Source organism: Urocampus carinirostris, chromosome 13 (genome assembly GCF_059441175.1).
Source record: "Urocampus carinirostris isolate Australia breed hairy pipefish chromosome 13, RoL_Ucar_1.0, whole genome shotgun sequence".
Classification (NCBI taxonomy): domain Eukaryota; kingdom Metazoa; phylum Chordata; class Actinopteri; order Syngnathiformes; family Syngnathidae; genus Urocampus; species Urocampus carinirostris.
In genome coordinates, this window is record NC_142361.1 from 33803547 (window position 1) to 33830317 (window position 26771).

General features: G+C 37.8%; 1 protein-coding gene across 2 annotated transcripts in view; it reads left to right on the plus strand.

Annotated features, from left to right (window-relative positions):
- rims1a (regulating synaptic membrane exocytosis 1a) overlaps positions 1 to 24979 on the plus strand; it is a 135915-nt gene extending 110936 nt beyond the window's left edge. For both annotated transcript variants that reach the window (XM_088351707.1, XM_088351706.1), the window contains 8 exons: positions 644 to 804; positions 878 to 1092; positions 3684 to 3716; positions 8244 to 8409; positions 12139 to 12251; positions 14384 to 14485; positions 14552 to 14691; positions 17717 to 24979. In XM_088351707.1, the coding sequence (XP_088207833.1) occupies positions 644 to 804; positions 878 to 1092; positions 3684 to 3716; positions 8244 to 8409; positions 12139 to 12251; positions 14384 to 14485; positions 14552 to 14691; positions 17717 to 17935 (1149 nt within the window). In that variant the 3' untranslated portion in view covers positions 17936 to 24979. The remainder of the gene's footprint in view (positions 1 to 643; positions 805 to 877; positions 1093 to 3683; positions 3717 to 8243; positions 8410 to 12138; positions 12252 to 14383; positions 14486 to 14551; positions 14692 to 17716) is intronic.
- Positions 24980 to 26771: the final 1792 nt, after the last annotated feature.

A 26771-nucleotide genomic window follows, 5' to 3' on the forward strand; every position in this document is an offset into this window, starting at 1 on the left:
TATTACCGACAATAATTGAATGCAGAAAATGATTTCATAATTTGAATAAGAAAATGTATTCTTCTACATAATTATATTTGCATGTATTTTTTCCTTCAACTGTGAACATCCAAGCGACTTCATTTTTGAACTTTTTTTATAATAAACCTCATTCATGTCGAGCAACTCGGTATCTCACAACAAAATGTTCAGTAACAATATATATGATATAAGAAGGGGCAGCACGGCGGCGCAGTGGTTAGCGCGTGTGCGGCACAGTTCCAAGGCCTTGGGAACCTCCTGTCTGGATTCAAATCCAGCTACCGGACTTCCTGTGTGGAGTTTGTATGTTCTCCCCGTGCTTGCATGGGTTTCCTCCCACATTCCAAAGACATGCCTTTCAGGTGGATTGGCCGGTCCAAATTGTCCCTAGGTTTGAATGAGCGAGCGGATTGTCTGTCCCAGTGTGCCCTGCGATTGGCTGGCAACCAGTTCAGGGTGTCCCCTGCCCACTGCCCGATCATTGCTGGGATGGGCTCCAGCACCCCCGCGACCCAACCGAGGATAAGCGGTGCAGATAATGAGATGAGATGAGAAAATAGAACAGTTTGTAAGGGCATGGAACCCTGGAGCTCGACACGTATGTCATTCTTCCGTCCCGCAGGTCTTCAAAGACCACCGAACGAGCAGCGAGAATGCTTCCCATCGGTCTTCGGACAGCGATGTCAGCGACGTATCAGCCATCTCTCGAACCAGCAGTGCCTCTCGGATCAGTAGCACCAGCTACATGTCCATACAGTCGGAGAGACCCAGAGGGCGCTTCAGGTACATTCCGGGATTTTCAGTTCCGCCATCCTCCCACCTTCACTTAATTCCACCATTTTGTGAAAAATAACAGTCGAGCCATGCGTGCGACGGGCCGCCACATCATGAAGAGCTCCAGTATGAGCGGCGAGATCTACGGCATGGAGCACGCGGACGGCAGCCAATCGGATACGGCCCTGGGGAGCTTAGGAGGCGGGATCAAGAAGCGGCGCTCCAGTCTCAGCCAACGCGTCGTCGCTATCTTGCCGTCTAGGAGAAGTCGGAGTACCTCGCAGCTCAGTCAGACAGGTCAAACACAGAAAAACCACAAGAGATGCAATATTTGTACTTGATTTTTCTCAAAAACATGTGTTTTAGGGATGACCAGAGTATGGAAAAAGAAAAAAAAACTAATATAAAGTATTAGTCCAGGGTTGGGTAGGGTTACTTTAACTGGATTACTTTCAATTACTTTTGGATAACTCCACTACCAAATATGCGAATAAAAGACAAAAGAAACTAAATATGAATAAAATGATGACTCACAACACGTGGTAAGCTTTCTCTCCTGGCTTTGATCTCTTTGATCTCCGGCAAAACTAACATCAAATGTGACAGAAACAAAATGAAAATAAATGCCAACATGATTTTTGCCGTTCCACGTATTCCGTTACTCCCCGAGCCTGCACAAAATGTAGTCATTCATATTTAGTTTATTTTGTCATTTATTAGCATATTTGTTATTGGAGTAATCCAAAAGTCATTGAAAGTAATCCAGTTAAAGTAACCCTACCCAACCCTGTTATCTATGTATCTATCTATGTATCTATGTATCTATCTATGTATCAGGGTTGGGTAGGGTTACTTTAACTGGATTACTTTCAATGACTTTTGGATTATTCCAATACCAAATATGCTAATAAAAGACAAAAGAAACTAAATCTTAATAAAATGATGAGTCACAACACATGGTAAGCTTTCACTCCTGGCTTTGATCTCTGGCAAAACGAACATAAAATGCAACAGAAACAAAATGAAAATAAATCCAAACAGCTTGCCAACATCATATTTGCCGTGTTATGTGTTCCGTTACTCCCCAAGCCTGCACAAAATTGAGTAATTGTATTCATATTTAGTTTCTTTTCTCTTTTATTAGCATATTTGATAGTGGAGTAATCCAAAAGTAAATGAAAGTAATCCAGTTAAAGTAACCCTACCCAACCTGGAGTATTACAATTCACTTAGTAGTACTGAGTAGTAGGAAAAAGTCATCAAAAGTATGAAAACCTACTGAAAAGTACAGACAGTATGAAAAAAACACTATAGTTTAAATTATGATAAAGTACTGATAAGTACTGAAATGTATGAACAAGTATTGAAAAGAATAAAAGTATCAAACGTAGTGTAAATTATGAAAAAGTACTGAGAAATTCCGTAACGTACGTAAAAGTATGATAAAGTACTGAGAAGTCCTGAAACATAAGGAAAAGTATTAAAAAGAACTGAGTAGCTCTGAAAAGTATGAAGAAGTACTAAGAAGTACTGAAATGTATGAAAAAGGATTGAAAAGAATAAAAGTATCAAACGTAGTGTAAAGTATGAAAAAGTACTGAGAAATTCTGAAACATACGTAAAAGTATGATAAAATACTGACAAGTCCTGAAACGTAAGGAAAAGTATGAAAAAGTACTGAGTAGCTATCAAAAGTATGAACAAGTATTGAAATGTATGAAAAAGTATTAAAAAGTATAAAAGTATCAAACGTAAAGTATGAAACTACTAAAACGTTTAAAAACGGCCTTAAATTTTGGAAAATTACAAAACTATTTTATAGTATGAAACAGTGCTGAAAGGTACAGTAAAGTATGAAAAAGTGCCAAGAATGAAAAAGTACTGAGAAGTATCTAAACATACGGAAAAGCAGGAAAGAGTACTGAGAAGTACTGAAGAGTATACGAAAAAGTACTGACAAGTATGGACACATTAAAAACATTAGTGTCAAGTAGGAAAAGGTCCTGAGAAGGTCCGAAATGTATGGAAAAGTAGGAAAAAGTACTGAAAACTACTGTAAAGTAGGGAAAAGTAGGAAAAAGTACCGAATAGTATTCAATCATACAGAAAAGTAGGAAAAAGTACTGAGAAGTATTTTAAAGTATAGGAATAAGTATTGACGAGTATGGAAACAGTAAAAACATTAGTGTCAAGTAGGAAAGAGCACTGGGGAGTACTGATATGAATGAATAAGTACTAAAAACTATAGAAAACTACAAAAACTAGTGTAAAATACTGAAAAATATAAAAACGTACCGAAAAAAAATGCAAAAATTACAAAAACTTGTATAATATGGAACAGTGTTGAAAAGTACTGCAAAGAATGGAAACAATTCAAAAACTTGTGTAAAGTATGAACAAGTACCGAAGAGTACTAAAAAAAAGTATCTGTTAAGAAAAAGTAGTCAAAACTATGAAAATATACAAAAAGTAGCGATAAAAACAATAAGTAGTGAAACGTACTGGAAAACCCGGGACTTTTGTGACCTCTAGTGGTCATATTTAAAACTGCAGGTGCCACTTTGATTAAAGATTGATTTTTTTTTCAATTGTAATTCATCAAAATAAAAGATAAAACCACCCAAAATGTGTTTTATTTCCGTAGGATTAAAAATAATAATAAAAAAACTAAAACCAACAACATATTTTACCAAAACGTTATACCATCGGAACCTTATTTAATTTACGTTTTTGACGGACATTTAAACAACCACAGTGTGCCTTGGCTGGTGATAATGGCGTAATTCTATGACATTGGTGTAAGTTTGTATTGTATCTGTTGTCTTGTATCTGTCTTTTGTAGTACTTTGATTTTCGTTGTTCATTGGTTTTGTGGTGTGTTATTTCAGAGGCGGCTGGTAAGGCGGCGGACAGACAGAAAGGTAAAAAAAATAAGTGAGACAGATTAGATTGGAGAGAAAGTTAGAATGAGAAAAAAACGAATTAATTTTACTAACAGATTCACATTATTGTGATTTTATTTAATCATTTTTACCTCAGCATCTTGAAAAGAGAAACACAATATGTCTTTAAATCCATACACTAGACCCCTGAGATATGAAATTCCTCAGTTTTGAGGTAGGGATCTCAAAGTGAAATTTCCGCCACGTCAAAAGGCAAGGACACCATATCCTAGGGGATAATGGATCACAGCTACAACCTTTGATTTCATATTAGGCTGGCCAGAACGGCATGCCTCTCAAGAAAAATGCATTCTGCGCGTCCCCACTTCCAGCAATATGGGATTGGGGATAATGGATTGTGGCCACACCAGTGCATTTAATTTTAGTCGGAAATGATGGTTAAAAAAACATAATTGTAAGCCCCAACAAAAACGCACTCTGCCAGCCCCATGCCCTCCGCAATAGTCAAGAGGGATAATGGATCGCGGACACGACCCTGGTTTTCATATTAGGTTGGCCAAAACGGCATGCCTCCCGAGCAAAGTGCCTCTTGCGTGTCCCCACTTCCAGCAATATGGGATTGGGGATAATGGATTGTGGCCACACCAGTGCAGTTCATTTTATTCGGAAATAACGGTTAAAAAACAAAATTGTAAGCCCCAATAAAAACACACTCTGCCAGCCCCTGCTCTCCGCAATAGTCAAGAGGGATAATGGATCGCGGACACGACCCTGGTTTTCATAGTAGGTGGGCCAGAACGGCATGCCTCTCAAGAAAAATGCCTTCTGCGCATCCCCACTTCCAACAATATGGGATTGGGGATAATGGATTGTGGCCACACCAGTGCAGTTCAACTTAGTCGGAAATAAAAAATTAAAAAACAAAACAAAATCGTAAGCCCCAACAAAAACGAACTCTGCCAGCCCCTGCTCTCTGCAATAGTCAAGAGGGATAATGGTTCGCAGAGACAACCCTGGTTTTCATATTAGGCGGGCCAGAAAGGCATGCCTCTCAAGAAAAATGCATTCTGCGCATCCCCACTTCTAGCAATATGGGATTGGGGATAACGGATTGTGGCCACACAAGTGCAGTTCATTTTAGCCGGAAATAACGGTTAAAAAAAACAAAATCGTAAGCCCCAACAAAAACGAACTCTGCCAGCCCCTGCTCTCCCCAATAGTCAAGCGGGATAATGGATCGCGGATACAACCATGTATTTCATATTAGGCGGGCCAGAACGGCATGCCTCCAGAGCAAAGTGCCTCCTGCGTGTCCCCACTTCCAGCAATATGGGATTGGGGATAATGCATTGTGGCCACATGAGTATACCAGGGGTTTCCTAACCTCTAGTAATTAGGTAATGTTTTCCAAACCTTCGGTTACCCAGATTAGAAAATCAATTTGTACAGTATATTCATACACTGCTACCAAATACTAACCAAATACCTTTGGTCTGACGTGACTTGAGCTGGTATAGAGGAGTTACTGGGTAGATGCACAAGGGGTAGATCAAGTCACGTCCCCATTATTTGTAGAGCATATACGATTAAAATTCAATCTGATTTTGAAATACAGTCCTCCAAAATAGTGTTGTATTGCTGACTCGCAAAGCACCCGACCTTTTGAATTAAACAAAAGGAGAAATGCATTATGGGATGGAGTTCAGCCAAACGTATATTGGTATTTGTGACAGTGTGATGCAAACCAATAGCATTAACCAGTAGCAGACAGGCATTTTAGAAACATAATTCGCATATAGACAAATACTCAAAGTTAGAATTTGCAAAATAATTTGTTGTACAGTGGGAAAAATACAGTAACAATATATTTTGAGAGAAGAAGTTGACCAACTTTACTGTTGCAATTTGGCATGATTTATGATGTCCACTGAATTTGCACGAGTGCATCAGCATGTATCGCTGCTCTACCAAAGGAATGGTTCTCGTTATTACATATATTACTCTCAAAGACAAATCTTAACAGAAAAACAGATTATTTGACCTCCTTCCAGCCCTCCCTTGCCTCTACCTTCACGCTTCCTTAATCCACCCTCACCATCATTTTTTTGCGGCATTCCGAGAAGCTGGGAAGTCGAAAATGGATCAAGATATTGAAAAAGTTCCACAAAATTTGATGAAATCATTTTGATTTTATATAGTTGTTGACATTAAATATGTACACATTGATGGCCTGGAGAGAGATGGGCGCCACCAGTCTGTACTTGCCCAAGACACACCACAGTGGTTATGGGATCCTACCTGTTGATGACAGAATTGTGAGCTATTTTCTAACTTCCCAGAAGTCTTAAATGCAGCGAAAGCTTCGACGTGTGGTTCAGTTCTTGAGAAACCCAATTCGAATTTTATTTGTGTCCATAATTATGTATTGTCCGAGGGACTACCCGGATTTCTGAATAAGATGTTAAAAATTGGCTTTCACAAAGGTCTGAACCAAAATATCTTTAAACTGTAATCCCCCATTTATCGCAGCAGTGCCGTCCTGTGATAATGGATCCCAGAATCATGGTTGCCGTGGAAAGAACAGCACAAAACAGCTGCCACAAATAAGACAAATTTGCTCTCTTGGCCCTTTATTAGCAACTGGGGATAATGGATCGTGGCCAAAAAAGTGCAGTTCATTTTTTCGGTGGACCACAATGGCACACTTCAGCGGCCCAAAACACCTAAAAAAAAATAAGCTTTGCTCGCCCTTTCTCTCCGCAATAGTTGACCGGGGATAATGGATCACGGCTGCAACCTTTTATTTCATATTAGGCAGGCCAGAACGGCATGCCTCTCAAGAAAAATGCCTTCTGCACATCCCCACTTCCAGCAATATGGGATTGGGAATAATGGATTGTGGCCACACCAGTGCAGTTCATTTTAGTCGGAACATAACGGTTTGAAAAAAACAAAAACGGGCTCTGCCAGCCCCTGCTCTCCGCAATAGTCAAGCAGGATAATGGATCGTGTACACAACTGTGCATTTCATATTAGGCGGGCCGGAGCTGCTTGCCTCCCGAGCAAAGTGCCTCCTTCGTGTCCCCACTTCCAGCAATATGGGATTGGGGATAATGGATTGTGGCCGCATGAGTTCAGTTCATTTTAGTCAGAAATAACTGCAAAATAAAAAAACGCAAGTCCCAACAAAAATGCGCTCTGCCACCCCCACCTTGCAGCATTATACAATCAGTGTTCATGGATCACGGATAATGGATCTGGGTCACGGTCTGATTATACAATTAAGAGCCCCTAACATTTAGGAATTTAGTAAATTCTAATATAGCACTAGAGATGTACAACTGTATTATAAACAGCTGCCTAGTCCTATCAAAATATTTTTAGAAAACAATGTCTGTGTGACATTCTAAGGAAACACAATTTTATCAGAATAAAATTAAAAATAAAAATGTAATCTATTATTTAAAAGCCAAGTAAATTGGTTAAAATAAATGAAATATGTTTCTCTTTTGACAATTGTTTATTTTGTGTATTCTTTTCACTGGTCGATAAAAAAAATTACATTGATTTGCAGCAATAAATGGTATAATGGATCATAGATAATGGATCTTGGTTAATATTCGATTTATACAATCAAGAGCCCCGACATATAGGGATTTAGTCGATTCTAAAGTAGCACTGTAGATGTACAAACAGTACTATAAACAACTGCCTAGTCTTATATATAATAATAATTATTTTGTATACTTTGTCACTAATGGATCAAAAACATTTTACATTGATTTATGAAATCATTCATGTGCACTTGGTAGTAACTTCTGACAATCTACGCTCTAACATAGCTGTTTAAAACGTGCCTGACTTAAAAGTACTCTAAGACCCCGATGCCACAAAAAAAACTGAGAACTCACCTTGGTATTCAGACAATGCGTACTTTATATTTATTTTCTCGTCAATTGTCTATTATCGATAAAACCGGCTTCTGTTATCAATGGATTGACCACCATCTTGAAAAGTATGTCCCCGTCATTTTCAAGCTTGTTAGCCCCACCTTGGAATCTTCCTCTCTGCATGAATTCAAATCACAAAAGACAAAAATATAGAAGCAGGGTTGGGTAGGGTTACTTTAACTGGATTACTTTCAATTACTTTTGGACTACTCCAATACCAAATATGCTAATAAAAGACAAAAGAAACAAAATATGAATAAAATGATGACTCACGACACGTGGTAAGCTTTCTCTCCTGGCTTTGATCTCTTTGATCTCCGGCAAAACGAACATCAAATGCGACAGAAACAAAATGAAAATAAATCCAAACAGCTTGCCAACATCATTTTTGCCGTTCCATGTGTTCCGTTACTCCCCAAACCTGCACAAAATTTAGAAATTGTATTCAGTTTCTTTTGTCTTTTATTAGCATATTTGGTATTGGAGTAATCCAAAAGTAATTGAAAGTAATCGAGTTAAAGTAACCCTACCCAACCCTGTATAGAAGATATATAAGAATATTAACGACTGCGTTTTCGTCGGGTTTCGTTTGCAGAGACGTCGGCAAGTAAGAAGGTGTTGAAGGCCGGAGGAAGCAGCATCCAAAGGAGCGTAGAGACGGGCATGGCGGTCGAGTATCCGCGAGGAAGCTCGGCGATGAATCGTCAAGCCAGTCGAGAATCCACCGACGGCAGCATGAACAGTTACAGCTCTGAGGGAAAGTAAGTGAAATTGCGATGAGCTCCCCGTTTGATGGTCGTGGAATCATCGATAAGACGGGAACGGTCTCATGAAACCGATACAAAAATAAGAAAAAATGGGATCGATAGAGCCATGTCTGAGTAGTAGCTACAGTGGCGTGAAAAACAGTTTGCCCTCTGTTTGATTTCTGTATTTATTTGCATTGTTGTCACTCACATAGTTACAAATACACACATTATCCACCCTGCTTATGCTCAGTAGGGTCACGGGGGTGCTGGAGCCCATCCCAGCTATCTTCGGGCAATGGGTTGCCAGCCAGTCGCAGGGCACACAGACAACTCACTCACTCATTCAGACCTAGAGACAATTTGGACCGGCCAATGTGGAAAGAAACCAGAGTGCCCGGAGGAACCTACACAAGCACTGGGAGAACATGCAAACTCCGCATTTTTTAGATGTTGATTCCAATTTTTATAGCACAAAAAACTCAAAACCTTTGTAAAAAAAGTAATAGCCCCCTGAACCGAACAGCGAGTGGGGCAGCCATAACAGAAATCAAACGTTTACAATCACAAAGTCTTTTACAATGCTGTAGAAGAATTTTCACCCACTCTTCTTTGCAATTGTTTTACAAATCTGCCATATTGGAGGGTTTTCTAGCATGAAAACACCACAGCATCTCAATTGTCCAGGTGTAAATGCAAAATCGAAAATACAAGTTTTGTAGGAACGCCGACTAAATACTAGGATTTGTAGCTACAAACTTTTTCTCAGGTATTGGTAGTCAGGATTGGTAGCCAATACCAGTATCGACCCAGTTTACAATTAGGAACCTGAAGGTAAAGCAATGGTACATTGCCATTGAATAGCAAAGACCTGTTTTCTGTTTTGAATTAGACCTTTTACTTTTGGAAAATGCCCCTTGTTATTGGTAAATAGATTGAGGTATCATCCGTATTAAAAGGTGATGTAAATGTCTTACGTAAATGACGATTAAATAGTAGGGATGGCCTATACAAGCTTTTTCTAAGGTTTTGGTATTCACGCTGGTAGTTGATACCGGTATCCACTGCTTTCTTACAGGAACCTAAAGTTAAAGCAATCGTACATTGCCACTAAATAGATGCAATAAAAAAGAACCTTACTGTTTTGATTTTGTCACGACCGGAACAAGCGGTGGACCCAAATGTGTAATGTTTATTAAGGGATCGGGGAAGTCAGGGACAGGGAAAAAGACAGCGATCTGGTGTCCGGTGGACATGTGGAACAGGAAGCCCACGCGGCAGATGACAGATGGCGGGGCGGAGCATGATCGTGGACCGGAACAAGTCGGACAGCCCGGACAGGAGAACGGAGCATGGTCGGAGATCAGAAGCAAGTCGGGCAGCCGAGACGGGAGGCGGAGCGTGGTCGGAGATCGGAACAAGTTGGGTAGCCGAGACGAGTGGTAAGCCAGGGATCAGAGATCGATACAGGAAAAGGAATCAGGAAGATACTGGTAGCCGGGACAGGAGAACGGAGCTTCGATCAGGGATCGATACAGGAAACAGGTCGGAGTCGAGCATGATACAGGAACAGGTCGGGACTGACAGAGCCAGAGTCAAAGAGTGCTTACCTTGCGTGTGCTGAGGTTCGCTGACGGACCAACCAGGAGTGAACGAGAATGACGTGCTTAAATAGGAAAAAGACTAGTTAGGGAACGAGTGGCAGCTGGGGTTGAAAGAGTGAGCGCAGGTGAGGGCAATTGACCAAATCATGACAGATTTAGACCTCATACTCTTCAATATTATCCGTAGATATTTGGTATTGATAATTACTCAACTTTAGAGGATCGCTTTATTTGAAAAAATGTGGTATCTAACATCCGTATTAAAAGCTGATGTAAATGTTTTATATTCAGTAAATGACGATTAAATAGTAGGGATCTTTTCTTTATGGTATCGGTACTCACGGTGGTATTTGATACCAGAAGTTAAAACAATGGTACATTGCCATTAAATAGATGCAATACTAGGGATTCATATTTGGTTTTGGTTTAAAGATATTTCTTGGAAAATATCTGGTATTGGTAAGTGGTATTGGTACAGATGACTACTATCATTATGAAAACGTGGTATCAAAGATCCGTATTCATACCTGTCGCGCTCCAGGGCTCCATGCCCTTCCAAACTGTCGTATTTTCTCTTACAAAATACAAAATAATCTTACACCATATTTTTTTTTCAAACGTGTTTATTTATGTAGTTTAACATGTTATATTGTATATAGATAGATAGATAGATAGATAGATACTTTATTCATCCCCGTAGGGAAATTCACACTTCCAGCAGTCTACCCCGTTGTTTATTAACAGATGAACATGATGCCCTAGGGGTGCTTGTAGCGAAGTGGATGACGTCACACCAGTCCAAAAATTCGACATCCCTGCGGCAGATGGAAAACTTTTCTTTGTGAAAATCCAGGGATACACCACCTCGTGTTAGCAAGTCCGCCTCCTCTCCGATTCCCCCGGCTTTCGTGGCTCTGTTTAGCGGCGTTGAAGCCGGATTGCTCCGGGTAGCTCCGGGTGGCTACACGTTAGCGTCCGGAATGCTAAACGTGAGCCACGTTTCCGCAAAACACAGCAACTGCGCTCCCTGTGCGCTTCGATGTTTTTCACCAGCACTCGATGATCTTATTTGGTCGTGAGTTCGCATTTACCATGATTACGGATGGTACCGAAGACTTATAACGCCGCTAGCCGCTTCGCTAGCTCCGGCTTTTCTTCCACGATAGGCCCCTTCATCACGCCGGCACGAGAATTTTTCAGGGCAAGGAGTTGAAATTCCTTGAATACACGCATTTCTTGTGCGTTAAAACCCATGTCCATAGGATAGAAGTAATCCATAGTGTAGTTGTCAAAACGGGAAGAAAAAACACCGAAGATAGGAGCAGACAATAAAACAATACGGCAGCTGCTGGAAAAGGCAGCCGCTCGTGGCAGCGCCGCTTTGATCAATATGTGTTTCGTTATATCATATATATTGTTAATGAACATTTTGTTGTGAAATAATGAGTTGCTCGACATGAATGAGGTTTATTATAATAAAAGTTAAAAAATGAAGGAAAAAATACATGCAAATAGAATTAAGTAGAATTATACATTTTCTTATTCAAATTATAAGTTCATTTTCTGCATTATTGTTGGTAATATACTGATTAAAGGGATAACAACAAACCTTTTTTTTTCATTTTCTCCTTTAATACTTCCTTTTTTTCTTAACTTCTTTATACAAGATAATAATTCGTAATATAATGCATCAAAGCAAGTGAGCCGTTTGAGAGCCGGCTCTCTTTAATGAGTTGAGCCGAAAAAGCCGGTTCTCTAAAAAGAGACGGACTTCCTTTCACTAGACAACTACCACGAAATGATGTATGATGGAAAATCCCTAGGCGGCCGACGCATGCGCACAGTAGCATCAAAGCACTCGCTTTGTTTGCAACGAAAAAAAACGATACCGAGATAGAGGCTACTGCGGCAAACTCGTTTGACTTGACTGATTTGCCGTTTCGTGATCGTCGGATGGTACCCATAATTGACAAAAATGTGTTTTTCTTGTACGTCGTACACGTCTTAAAATGTATAATAAACGTACTTTGTACGGCAAAAACGTACAGGTTGACAGGTAGGCATATTTGATAGTGGTGTAAACTTTATTTTATATGAATTAAATCGTAGGTACTCATAACAGTATGTGTCTGTGTATCAGTCTTATCTTCTCAGGTATGAGGTTGGGCGCCGACAGCCAGTTCAGTGAGTTCCTGGACGGTTTGGGGCCGGGTCAGCTGGTTGGCCGACAAACGCTGGCAACACCCGCGATGGGTGAGTAGTACACTGTTTAGTTTCATTTTGACTTTGCTTTGAGGTTTAAAATCGCTTAATTTAATTAATCGCTTAATTTAAATAATCGCTTAATTTAATTAAAAGTGTTCCTCACTCTCTCTACACCGAGAGAGTTTTCAAAGCTTTAATAATAATAATATAACTTTCATTCCAAACCGTGACTGTGACCGGTAGCGACACGCTACTAGCAACACGCTCGCAAAACTCAGTTAAAACTCATTTTTACGACACAAAAACAGTTTAGGACAATAAAAGTACGGTTGGTTAAGTAAATCTTATGTTCGGAAGACAATTCATCTTCAAATTGAGGTTAATAATTTATTTTTTAAAATGAAAACAATTATTTCAGGTGATACTTTTTGTAAATTTGAGGTATTTTTCCCATTATCCCATATTTCTTAGTTTGTATGAGGAAATCTATCTTGGATCTACCCTGGTCATATCCCTCGAGAGGGGTGACCGACAGCAAGACAAACACATACACAAAAAAAAAAGTAACTAAAAATTTGACCAGGACGAAATAAGGTAAAAAGACACAGAGAGAGAAAGAGACAAAGGGGAACAAATAAAATAGAGAGAGTGAGAGACAGAACATGAGAAACAAGAGATAAAAAGAGAAATAGTGAGGGAAGGGAAAGAGAGAAATAGATAAATAGAAAGAGAGAAATAAATAAATCCAGAGAAAAATAGAAAGGGAGAGAGAGAGAGAGAGAGAGAGAAAGAGAGAGAATATGAGAAACAAAATAGATAAAAAGAAAAATAGTGAGAGAAGGGATAAGAAAGAAAGAGGGAAATAAATAAATCCAAAGATAAATAGAAAGAGGAAGAGAGAAGGAGAAACCAAGAGAGGGGATAAAGAGAGAAGGAAAAAGAGGAAGAGAGAGCAAAATAAGGTAAAAAGACACAGAGAGAGAAAGAGACAAATGGGAACAAAGAAAAAAAGAGAGAGAGAGATAGAGAGAACATGAGAAACAAGAGATAAAAAGAGAAATAGTGAGAGAGAGGAAAGAAAAAGAGAAATAAGTAAATCAAAAGAGAAATAGAAAGAGAGAAAGGAATAAATCCAACGAGAAATAGAAAGAGAGAAAGAAATGAATCCAAAGAGAGAGAAAGAGAGAGAGAGAGAGAGAGAGAAAGAAAGAGTGGGCAAAGGAAAGAAAAACATAAAGAAAGTAAGTCGTAACAAAGTAAGAAAGAAAGTAACAAGTACGTAGTAAGAAAGTAAGAAAGTTAGTAAGTAGTAGAAAGAAAGACAAAGATAAAGAGATCGAGAAAATGAATGGGAGACAACAGGGACAGTGAGAAAGAATGAGACAGAGAGAGACAGAAAAAAGACAGAGAGACAGAGAGAGAACATGAGAAACAAGAGATGAAAAGAGAAATAGTGAGAGAGGGGAAAGAAAGAGAGAAAGAAAAAAAATCAAAAAAAGAGAAAATATTAAATCCAGAGAGAGAGAGATAGAGAGAGAGAGAGAGAGAGAGAGAGAGAGAGAGAGAGAGAGAGAGAAAGAAAGAGTGGGCAAAGGACAGAAAAACATAAAGAAAGTAAGTCGTAACAAAGTAAGAAAGAAAGTAACAAGTACGTAGTAAGAAAGTAAGAAAGTAAGAAAGTTAGTAAGTAGTAGAAAGAAAGACAAAGATAAAGAGATCGAGAAAATGAATGGGAGACAACAGGGACAGTGAGAAAGAATGAGACAGAGAGAGACAGAAAAAAGACAGAGAGACAGAGAGAGAACATGAGAAACAAGAGATGAAAAGAAAAATAGTGAGAGAGGGGAAAGAAAGAGAAAATATTAAATCCATAGAGAGAGAGAGAGAGAGAGAGAGAGAGAGAGAGAGAGAGAGAGAGAGAGAGAGAGAGAGAGAGAGAGAGAGAGAGAGAGAGAGAGAGAGAGAGAGAGAGAGAGAGAGAGAGAGAGATACAAGTACAGCGTTTGTGAGAGGCTTTGGCAACATCAAGTGGACATATTTCAACCTGCAGCTCGTTTTTCTCTTGCGCTTCCCTCAGCGTTGTCTGGCTTGTCAGAATTACAAAAATAGATATGTTTTCAGGGAGTCATTCATAAATGTTAGTTGTAGATGTGTCATTGAAGTATTCCTGGCCAATGCAGGCGATGTTCAAATTGGTCTGATGGACAAGAAAGGACAACTGGAGGTGGAGGTGATCAGGGCAAGAGGCCTTACTTCCAAACCAGGCTCCAAATCCCTCCCAGGTGGACAACCTCTGTCTATTATCCCTCGTCCTTCCTCCAAATACTCACCATTTTCTCTTTCTTCAGCTCCCTACGTCAAAGTCTACCTGCTGGATAACGGAACTTGTAAAGCCAAAAAGAAAACCAAGATTGCACGAAAGACCCTGGAGCCTCTGTACCAGCAGCATCTGCTATTCGAGGAGAGTCCCCAGGGCAAGGTGCTTCAGGTAAGCTCCTGTTGGGTCTTCTCATCGCCAAGAGCTGCTCGATTTTTTTTTGTCAACGTCTTGAAATCATTTCTTCTTTTTTTTCCTACATTTACTAGATTTTCTGTTGGACTAAGTATTTTGGTTTGTGTTTTATTGTTTGGTTCCCCCTTTTGTGCTGTTGAGTCTCTTTAATCCCGCCCCTTACTCTCCTCGATTTATGTGTTCCTGTTTGTGTGATTTTTTTAGCAATTTACCTGTAGAGCATCAGTTTTTCTTAAAACAGTGGTTCTCAACTGGTCTAACTTATAAGTTATAGGTCTTCGGTACCGTTCGTAATCACGGTAAATGTGAACTCTACCAAATAAGACCGACGAACTGGTTATGTTGGTGAAAACCATCAAAGCATACAGGGAGTGCAGTTTGCTGTGTTTTACGGAAACGTGGCTCACGTCTAGCATCCCGGACGCTAACCTGGAGCTACCCGGCTCTGTTAGGGCTGACAGAGACACAAAAGCCTGTGGGAAACAGAGAGGATGTGGACTCGCTATCTACGTGAACACGAGGTGGTGTAACCCTGGACACAAAGATTTCCATCTGCTGCAGGGACGTCGAACTTTTGGCCTAGCGTGTGACGTCATCCACTCCGCTGTTGCTAAACTACAACACAGCACCCCGAGGCCATCCTGTTAATCTGTTAATAAACAACAAAAGGTTACTGCTGGAAGTGTGAATTTCCCTACGGGGATGACTACAGTATCTATCTCACAGTAACCACTTCATAGTATAGATAATGGATACACCGGTAAAAACAAGCTACACTTATTATTGTACCTTCAAGCAGTGCTTCAATATTTTCGTATTTTGCAATCATTTCCTTCTTCGACTCAATCCTTGTTGCCACTTTTTCTTCCCCTTATCATTGACTAGCTTAGGACCCATTATGGGCAGGAAAAGGAAATAAAACAAACAAAATCTCAACAAAATGAGAGGTGGTCCCTCTGAAACACAATTTTTGTATTTTGCAATCATTTCCTTCTTTGACTCCAATGTTTTCTTCCCCTTATCATTTACTAGCTTTTATTATCTGGTATGTATTTCTATAGCGCTTTTTACGTTAATGAAGACCTCCGCACTTTACAATGTGCTTCACACTTTTCCCTTTTACACACTAACCGATAGCAGCATAAGCATAAGGGATTCAGTATCTTGCCCGAGGACACTTCGACATATAACACAGGAGCCGGGAATCGAACCTGCAACCTCTTAAACCCAAAACGAGTGCTTTACCTCCTGAGCCAATGCCTCCACATAGGTAGAAAAAGGAAATTAAACCAACACAATCACATTAAAATGAGAGGTGGTCCCTCTCAAACACTTTTGGGATTGAATTAACAGGAAGAAGAGATCAAACAGGGTGTAATCTGTTTTGAATTCTTCTTAGCATTATTTTAGCAAGGCGAATACTTGGGTTTAACTGAAAAAGGGGCCCGCCACCCACTTTTGGGTCATGACCCACCAGTTAAGAAACACTGTTTTAAATGATAACGTATAATACAAATAAAATAAAGTGAAATGCTAATGGTATCTTGCTAATGCTACGAATTGCTAGCCACTGGTCGATTTGGTCCTCTTGTATGTTCAGTTTTTCTGTCCTGTGGTCGTCCCAGACATTGTCTCATATGTGATTAATTGTTTTTTTTGATCAGGCAATTGCAGTAGTACCTCGACCCAATTTCGGGGCTTCTTTACTTTATTCTTTTACCTCAGCCCCATTTACAGAGAGCTGGCAATTTTTCTATTGTTACAAAAAAACTTTATTTAAAAACGTTTTGGTTTCCAATTGTTGTTTTCATGTTTTGTATACTTGTGTTGAGGTTATTTCGTAATTTTATGTCATTTATTTTCATTTATGTATTTATTTGTACTTATCTCTTTATGTACTTTTTGATAATATTTCTTTTTCATTCGATCTATTTTTGTATTTTTTTTTCAAGCCACGTACTTTATTTCTTATTGTAATTTTTACTTCCGTTTGAAGTAATTTGGTTGTATTTTATGATTTTGTATATTTTTTTAATTTACTAATATTTCCATCTATCAATCGGTCTCTGTTTTTTTGTCTTTCTTTCAGTCTTTATTCTTTTTTCTTTTCTTTTTTCTTTCTCTCTTTCTTTTTTCTTTCTTTCATTCTTTTATTCTTTCTTTCTTTTTTCTTCCTTCCTTTTTTTCTTTCTTTCCTTTTCCTGTCTTTCTGTCTTTCTTTCTGTCTTTTTTTCTTTTTTTTCCCTGTCTTTCTTTTTTCTTTCTTTCATTCTTTCTTTCTTACTTTCTTTTTTCTTTGTTTTTCTTTTTATTTCCTGTCTTTCTTTCTTTCTTTCTTTTACCTGTCCTTTTTTCTTTCTTTCTTTTTCCTGTCTTCCTTTGTTTTTCCTGCATTTATTTTTCTCTCATGTTTCTTTTCTCTTTCTCTCTTTCTTTCTCTCTCTCTTTCTCTCTTTCTTTCTTTTCATGTTTTTCCTTATTTTTTCCTGTCTTTCTTTGTTTCTTATTTTCTTTTCCCTGTATTTCTTTCTTTCCTTTCTTTCTTTATTTTACCTGTCTTTATTTCATTCCTTATTTTACCTGTCTTTCTTTCTTTTTTTCTGTATTTCCCTCTTTGTTTCTTTCATTCATTGTTTCTATCTTTCTTTTATCTTTCTTTTTTCTTTGGCTTTAATATTATTGTTATTTTCGTTCATTCTATCTTTCCGTTCAACTTTGTTTCTGGTTTTCAATCTTTTTTTCTTTCCCTCTTTCTTGCTTTTTTCTTTTTTCCTTTCTTTCTTTTTTCTTTCGTCTTTTTTTCTTTTTCTCTTTCAATATGTATTTCTTACCGATTTTGGGGGTCTTTTATTGATTAATTTTTGTCCTCAAATAAAGATAAAATTGAACTGTTAAGTCAAGGTACCACTGCGCATATAATGGTTTAAAAAACGTGTCGTTTTTTTCATCCTTTGACCTTCGTCCTGCTCCACAGTCCTGACCGTGCTTTTGTGTCCCTCAGGTGATCGTGTGGGGGGACTACGGCCGATTGGACCACAAATGTTTTATGGGTGTAGCACAGATCTTACTGGAAGATTTGGACCTCTCCAGCACGGTGATCGGATGGTACAAACTCTTCCCCCCGTCCTCGTTGGTAGATCCAACTTTAGCTCCACTCAACAGATTGGCGTCTCAAACATCATTGGACAGCTCAGGACCACCACCGGGTGTTCGGTCCTAGTGACCTCCACGACGTCCCTCAGATGAACAAAATCCGAGGAACTATCCGACCACTTCGGGGCAAGGCATCGAGACAAGAAGACCTCGGTCTACCAATAAAAAGCCAGACGGACAGTCAGGGAATACGATTTGTCGAGAAGAAGAGAGCGGGGTAAGAACGAGCCAATCAAAGCTTAGTTGGAGTCAGACAATCATTTCTCACACCTTTACTTCTTTATCTACTTGAGCCTTTATTTTTTCTTTTGCGAACCTTTTGCCTTCGTTTGTTCCTCCGAAATGTTCTTGTCATGAATAATTGTGTTTTGTCTTCATTTATGTTTGCACTTGATCAAATTCGTTCACGAGCCGGGAGAGTTAGAAACACTTGATTTTGGGGGAGGGGCGTTTTAGGCAACAACACCGGGGTCTAAATCGACCACTTTATGTTGCGGGAGAGCTATTTACAAGTTGCTGACGCTAGAAAAGATACACCAAGCATTCGACTTTTTTTACAACTGGCAGTTGGAGAGGGGGAGGGGCCAGAAGAGGAGGAAACTTACATCCATCTCCTTGGTCGCGCTCCTAACTCTGGGGGGCCCTTCCCCCACCAAACTGCTTTTATTTAGGCAGAACAAAGACCGAAAGAAAGAAACACCCCTTTGGGCGATACCAATATCTGAAACAGAAACGAGATACCATCTGGTTTAGAGATACACACAACTACAAAAACACATTTTTTCTTATACTTTTGAGATATCTACGCGAGCACAATTAGGCCGATCTAGCCATATGTTGAAATACATGTATAATACATAAATACCTACAAATCGATGCCATGATTTATGAACACGTATTTAACGTCATGTAACACCTTAATACATGGCACAAATGCAATTTATTCATGTATTCATTTCATTTATTTAGTCATTTATTCATCTCATCTCATTTCATCTCATTAGCCGTACCGCTTATCCTCATTAGGGTCGCGGGGAGGCTGGAGCCCATCCCAGCCATCTCCAGGCAGTGGGCAGGGGACACCCTGAACTGGTTGCCAGCCAATCGCAGGGCACACGGGGACAGACAACTCACTCGCTCATTCACACCTAGGGACAATTTGGACCGGCCAATTCAACTGAAATGCATGTTTTGGGAACGTGGGAGGAAACCGGAGTGCCCGGAGGAAACCCACGCAAGCACAGGGAGAACATACAAACTCCGCACAGGAAGTCTGGAGCTGGATTTGAACCCACGACAGGTTCCCATGACATGAACTGTGCCGCACAAGCGCTAACCACTGCGCCGCCGTGCTGCCCTCATTTATTCATTTTGGTATTTATTTCTTTTTGCATTGAGAGGTGCCAGTTGAGGTGGCTCAGGCATCTGATAAGGATACCGTCCTCGGGAGGTGTTCCGGGCATGTCCCACCGGCCGGAGGCCCCAGGGGTGACCCAGGACACGCTGGAGAGACAATGTCTCTAGGCTGGACTGGGAACGCCTGGGGATCCCGTCGGATGAGCTGGAGGAGGTGGCTGGGGATGGGGACGTCTGGGCTTCCCTTTTAAGGCTGCTGCCCCCGTGACCCAACCCGGGATAAGCGGAAGACAATGGATGGATGGATGGATGGTATTTATTTCTGTCTTTTAATTTGTCAAGCATTTTGTCGTGTATAGGGTAAAAGCTCAGGCAGTTTGACCCTTCCCCTTTTCTGCCTAACATGCTTCGAAAAACGTGAAAAAATAACTAAAAAAGTAAACGTCAAAGTCCATGAATGATCACATAAATAAAAACATAATACAGACGCTGCCCTACTTCCGGAAAATCGTTCATAAGTTGAATTTCAGTGCTATATTTTGTATGTTTAAGGTTTATATAATTATGTTTAAGGCCTGTGTAAGTGACCTGTATCGTTTTGTTCTAAAAAATGAACATTTCATAAAATAATATGCTCTATAAAGATAAATTAAGTTGAGTTGAACTTACTTTTGGAAGATAGGCTTCAAGAGGACGTCTTCCCTGGGCAAAAATAAGCGATCCAACCATTTTCTCAACCGCATCAAGCTTTCTTATTCCACTTTTGTATCAAAATAAACGGCTTGCCTATTCCTTACACACTTTACTCCAACCATATTGAATGGATGCCCGAGATAATAAACAATGAAAATGTCAAAGTTCTTAGCGTGCTAGAGATACAGTGCAGTGTGTTTACATTACACACGAACTAGGAAGTAGAAGCCGGATTTCTTCTTCCGGGTGGATGCTGGGTGACCCCTCACAGCGCCACCCAATGGCGGTAGCGGCGGAAAGAAGCAATATAGTACTGTCCTGTACTAACAGCAACGTCAGATATTTTTCGACATCCCGAAAAAAATGCTCTTATCTACCGTTTATCGTAAGTCGAATGGTCGTAAGTAGGGGAGCATCTGTACCTGACATAATTGCAATTTTTTAATCTATTTATGTATGCATTTTGTCATTTATTTTTTCATTTATTCATTTCAGTATTTAGATTGTTATTTATTAGGTTGTGTATTTTTTCACGTGTTTTGCTTCCTATTTTGTTGTGTATTTTGTCAAAATCGTTATCCAAACGAGGGGGCGGGTCACTTTTTCACCTATTGGCTGAGCGTTTATGAACTAATCAGCTATTACACCGATCTATCAATAGGTGAAAAGCTCAGACAGCTTGACCCGCCCTCTCATTCGAAAGATGTATAGTTTGGACCAAATACATGAGAAAATACTAGATAAAGTAAATGACTAAATATATGATAAAAACATGAGAAAATACACGATAAAATACATGACAAAATCCACGGCAGAATACATGACACAGTAAATTAGAAAATACATGAAAAAATAAATCACACAATACATGTCAAAATGAATACCAACACACAGTAATTAATACCATCTTACAGTAAATACATGACAAAATACACAACACAATAAATTACACAATACATGTCAAAATGAATACCAATATACAGTAAATACATGACAAATACACGACACAATAAATTACACAATACATGACAAAATTAATACCATCATACAGTAAATACATGACAAAATACACAACACAATAAATTACAAAATACATGACATAATGAATACCATCGTACAGTAAATACATGACAAAATACACGACACAATAAATTACACAATACATGACAAAATGAATACCATCGTTCAGTAAATACATGACAAAATTCACGACAGAATACATGACACAGTAAATTAGAAAATACATGACGGAATAAATTACACAATACATGTAAAAATTAATACCAACATACAGTAAATACATGACAAAATACACGACACAATAAATTACACAATACATGACAAAATGAATACGATCGTACAGTAAATACATGACAAAATACATGACACAATAAATTACACAATATATGACAAAATGAATACCATTATACAGTAAATACATGACAAAATCCACGACAGAATACATGACACAATACATGTCAAAATGAATACCAATATACAGTAAATACATGACAAAATACACGACACAATAAATTACACAATACATGACGAATTGACTACGATCATACAGTAAATGCATGACAAAATACACGACAAAATAAATTACACAATACATGGCAAAATGAATACCATCATACAGTAAATACATGACAAAATACACGACACAATAGACTACACAATATATGACAAAATGAATACCATTACACAGTAAATACATGACAAAATCCATGGCAGAATACATGACACAGTAAATTAGAAAATACATGACGAAATAAATTACTCAATACATGTCAAAATTAATACCAACATACAGTAAATACATGACAAAATACACGACACAATTAATTACACAATACATGACAAAATTAATACCATCATACAGTAAATATCTGACAAAATACACGACACAATAAATTACACAATATATGACAAAATGAATACTATTATACAGTAAATACATGACAAAATCCACGACAGAATACATGACACAGTAAATTAGAAAATACATGACAAAATAAATCACACAATACATGTAAAAATTAATACCATCATACAATAAATACATGACAAAATACACGACACAATAAATTACACAATACATGACAAAATGAATACCATCGTACAGTAAATACATGACAAAATACACAACATAATAAATTACACAATACATGACAAAATTAATACCATCATACAGTAAATACATGACAAAATACACGACACAATAGACTACACAATATATGACAAAATGAATACCATCATACAGTAAATACATGACAAAATCCACGACAGAATACATGACACAGTGAATTAGAAAATACATGACGAAATAAATTACACAATACATGTCAAAATTAATACCAACATACAGTAAATACATGACAAAATACACGACACAATAAATTATACAATACATGACAAAATGAATACGATCATACAGTAAATACATGACAAAATACACGACAAAATAAATTACACAATACATGACAAAATGAATACCATCATACATTAAATACATGACAAAATACACGACACAATAAATTACACAATATATGACAAAATGAATACCATTACACAGTAAATACATGACAAAATCCACGGCAAAATACATGACACAGTAAATTAGAAAATACATGACGAAATAAATTACTCAATACATGTCAAAATTAATACCAACATACAGTAAATACATGACAAAATACACGACACAATTAATTACACAATACATGACAAAATTAATACCATCATACAGTAAATACCTGACAAAATACACGACACAAAAAATTACACAAATCATGACAAAAGAAATACCATCATACAGTAAATACATGACAAAATACACGACACAATAAATTACACAATACATGACAAAATGAATACGATCGTACAGTAAATACATGACAAAATACATGACACAATAAATTACACAATATATGACAAAATGAATACGATCGTACAGTAAATACATGACAAAATACATGACACAATAAATTACACAATATATGACAAAATGAATACCATTATACAGTAAATAAATGACAAAATCCACGACAGAATACATGACACAATACATGTCAAAATGAATACCAATATACAGTAAATACATGACAAAATACACGACACAATAAATTACACAATACATGACAAAATGAATACGATCGTACAGTAAATACATGACAAAATACATGACACAATAAATTACACAATATATGACAAAATGAATACCATTATACAGTAAATACATGACAAAATCCACGACAGAATACATGACACAATACATGTCAAAATGAATACCAATATACAGTAAATACATGACAAAATACACGACACAATAAATTACACAATACATGACGAATTGAATACGATCATACAGTAAATGCATGACAAAATACACGACAAAATAAATTACACGATACATGGCAAAATGAATACCATCATACAGTAAATACATGACAAAATACACGACACAATAGACTACACAATATATGTCAAAATGAATACCATTACACAGTAAATACATGACAAAATCCACGGCAGAATACATGACACAGTAAATTAGAAAATACATGATGAAATAAATTACTCAATACATGTCAAAATTAATACCAACATACAGTAAATACATGACAAAATACACGACACAAAAAATTACACAATACTTGTCAAAATTAATACCAACATCAGTAAATACATGACAAAGTACATGAAACAATAATTTACACAATACATGACAAAATGAATACCAACATTCAGTAAATACATGACAAAATACACGACACATCCATGAGAAAATCAACGCTGAGATCAATTCCTAAATGCATAGATAAGTGAATACATTGCATTTATGTCCTATATGTAAGTACTACGTGATTTACCTATATGTTCATTTATTTCTATGGCATATGTTTTTAAGTATTTTTTTAATGTATACATTTAGTTTTATATACAGCAGGATCGGAAAAGTTAAGGTCCTTTTTTATGTTCCAGACAGAATAAAAGAAATGAATGCTTTTTTGGGTGCTTGTGTAGCCTAGCGTTCGTTTTTTGATTTACTTTATGTATTTGGTTATTTCGTCAAGTCATGTTTATTGGTTTATCACAAGAAGTCTCAAAGGGCTGCACAGATCACCGTTACAACATCCCTTGATCTGAAACCTACATTTTAACACCAAATTCGCCAGAAATTTGTATAAGACGCACTGGACTATAAGACGCTTGAAATGAAAACCACAGTAAAGAAAAAATATTTCATAGAACATACATTTTAGGAACCAGTGTTAATTACTGAGTACAGACGCTCCCCTACTTACGAACATTCGACTTACGATAAACGGTAGACACGAACATTTTTCTTCCGGGATGCCGAAAAATATCGGGACATTACTGTAAGTTGTATTTTGTATTGTGTGCACCTTTTTCCGAGTACTGGACAGTGCTGTAGTGCTTCTTTCTGCCACTACCGGCGTGTGGCGCTGTGACAGGTCACCCAGCATCCACCCCGAAGAAGAAATCGGGCTTCCTCTTTCTAGTTGGTGTGTAAACAATCTATATTGTATCTCCAGCGCGCCAAGAACTTTGACATTTTTATAGCTTAATATCTTGTGCATCCATTCAATATGGTTGGTGTAAAGTGTAAAGAAGAGCCCAGCCGTTCCTTTTGAAACGAAAGTGGAATAAGAAAGCTTGATGCGGTTGAGAAAATGGTTTTGAACGCTTTTTTTTTTGGGTCACTCTAACACGGAAGAGGACCTTAAGCGTATCTTCTAAAAGTAAATGACAGTTAACTTTATTCATCTTTATCTCGTGCATCCATTCGATATGGTTGGTGTAAATTGTAAAGAAGAGGCGAGACGTTTTTTTTTAAATGAAAGTGGAATAAGAAAGCTTAATGCGGTTGAGAAAACGGTCGGAACGCTTTTTTTCGGCCACTCTCTCACACGGAGGAGGACCTTTTTAAGCTTATCTTCTAAAAGTAAATGACATTTAACTTTATTTATCGTTATCTCGTGCATCCATTCGATATGGTTGGTGTAAATTGTAAAGAAGAGGCGAGACATTTTTTTTTTGAATAAAGTAGAAGAAAAAAGCTTGATGCGGTTGAGAAAATGGTCGTAACGCTTTTTTTTTCGGTCACTCTCTAACACGGAGAAAGACCTCTTAAGGCTTATCTTCCAAAAGTAAATGACAGTTAACTTTATTTATCTTTATCTCGTGCATCCATTCATTATGGTTGATGTAAAGTGTAAAGAAGAGGCGAGACGTTTTTTTTTAAACGAAAGTGGAATAAGAAAGCTTGATGCGGTTGAGAAAATGCTCGGAACGCTTTTTTTCATCCACTCTCAAACACGGAGGACCTTTTTAAGCTTATCTTCCAAAAGTAAATGACACTTAACTTCATTTATCTTCATCTCGTGCATCAATTCAATATAGTTGATATAAAGTGTAAAGAAAAGGTGATACGTTTTATTTGAAATGAAAGTGGAATAAGAAAGCTTGGTGCGGTTGAGAAAATGGTTGGAACGCTTTTTTTCGTCCACTCTCTAACACGGTGGAGGACCTTTTTAAGCTTATCTTCCAAAAGTAAATGACCCTTAACTCTATTTATCTTTATCTCGTGCATCCATTCGATATGGTTGATGTAAAGTGTAAAGAAAAGGTGATACGTTTTATTTAAAATGAAAGTGGAATACGAAAGCTTGATGCGGTTGAGAAAATGGTCGAAACGCTTTTTTTTTCGGCCACCTTTTACCACGGAGGAGGAAGTCGCCTAACTCTTGAACCCCATCTTCCAAAAGTAAGTTAAACTCAACTTTATCTATCATTATAGATCATATTATTTTATGAAATGTTTATTTTTTAGTACAAAATGGTACAAGTTACTTATACAAGCCTTAAACATACAAAATATAGCGCTTAAGCAACTTATAAACAATTTAAATTTACGAACGATTGTCCGTTCATAAGCAGGGCAGCGTCTGTATTTGGTCTATAAGGCGCACTGGATTATAAGGCGCACTTTGGGATTTCTGTCAAATTTGGGGTTTATAGTCTGAAAATACGGTAGTTTTTTGACATTAAGTGGCCTAAATGACACCATATCAAATTTTGTGATGCAGCAAATCTTTAAATGATGAATTGGTAAAATGGCTGACTCATCTATTTCATTGGATTCATTGCCAAGCCGCTGCCGAGTCATGATCTTATAACATGTATAGCCTTCAATTTTGGACTTCAATTTGAAGTTTTTTTTTTCCTGTGTTTGTTTTTTTTCTTACCCTTTTTAGCAATCATTATTACTCCTGTCCCCCACCAACATAACCCCCCCCCAATTTCCTCCATAAGAGAGCAGCATGATGTCGGGATGCCCTGTCCTGCATGGTTATTTTCTTTCATTTATTTCTTCTTGTCTCTTTCGCTTTTTTTTTATTTTTATTTTTTTCAAAAAACTACAAAAAAAGAACACATTGACAAAGCATTGTTGAGAAAAAAAGATGTGTGTTAGTTCCACTTGATTTTAGGCCAGCCTGTATGTTGCATGTTCTTGTACAGTTTGCTTGTACCGAATATGAATACAAAAACGAGAGGAGCTGAGTGTGGATTGACTCCGCCCAGGCCACGCCTCCATTTCAGGAACCCTCCACAATAAAAGCTCATTGTTTTGTTTTGTTATTTCTTTAAAGGGACAGTGTGTATCGTTTTGCGCCTTCTTAGAAAAAACATAATTTATTAAACAAAGCCAATACTGGTTTGAATAATAATCCAAATTAGATGAACTATCATATAAACCTGCGTTGTTGTTTTTTTAAACTTGTAGGTTAGAAAAATTATATTTGTTTTACATTACATGAGGCTCATTT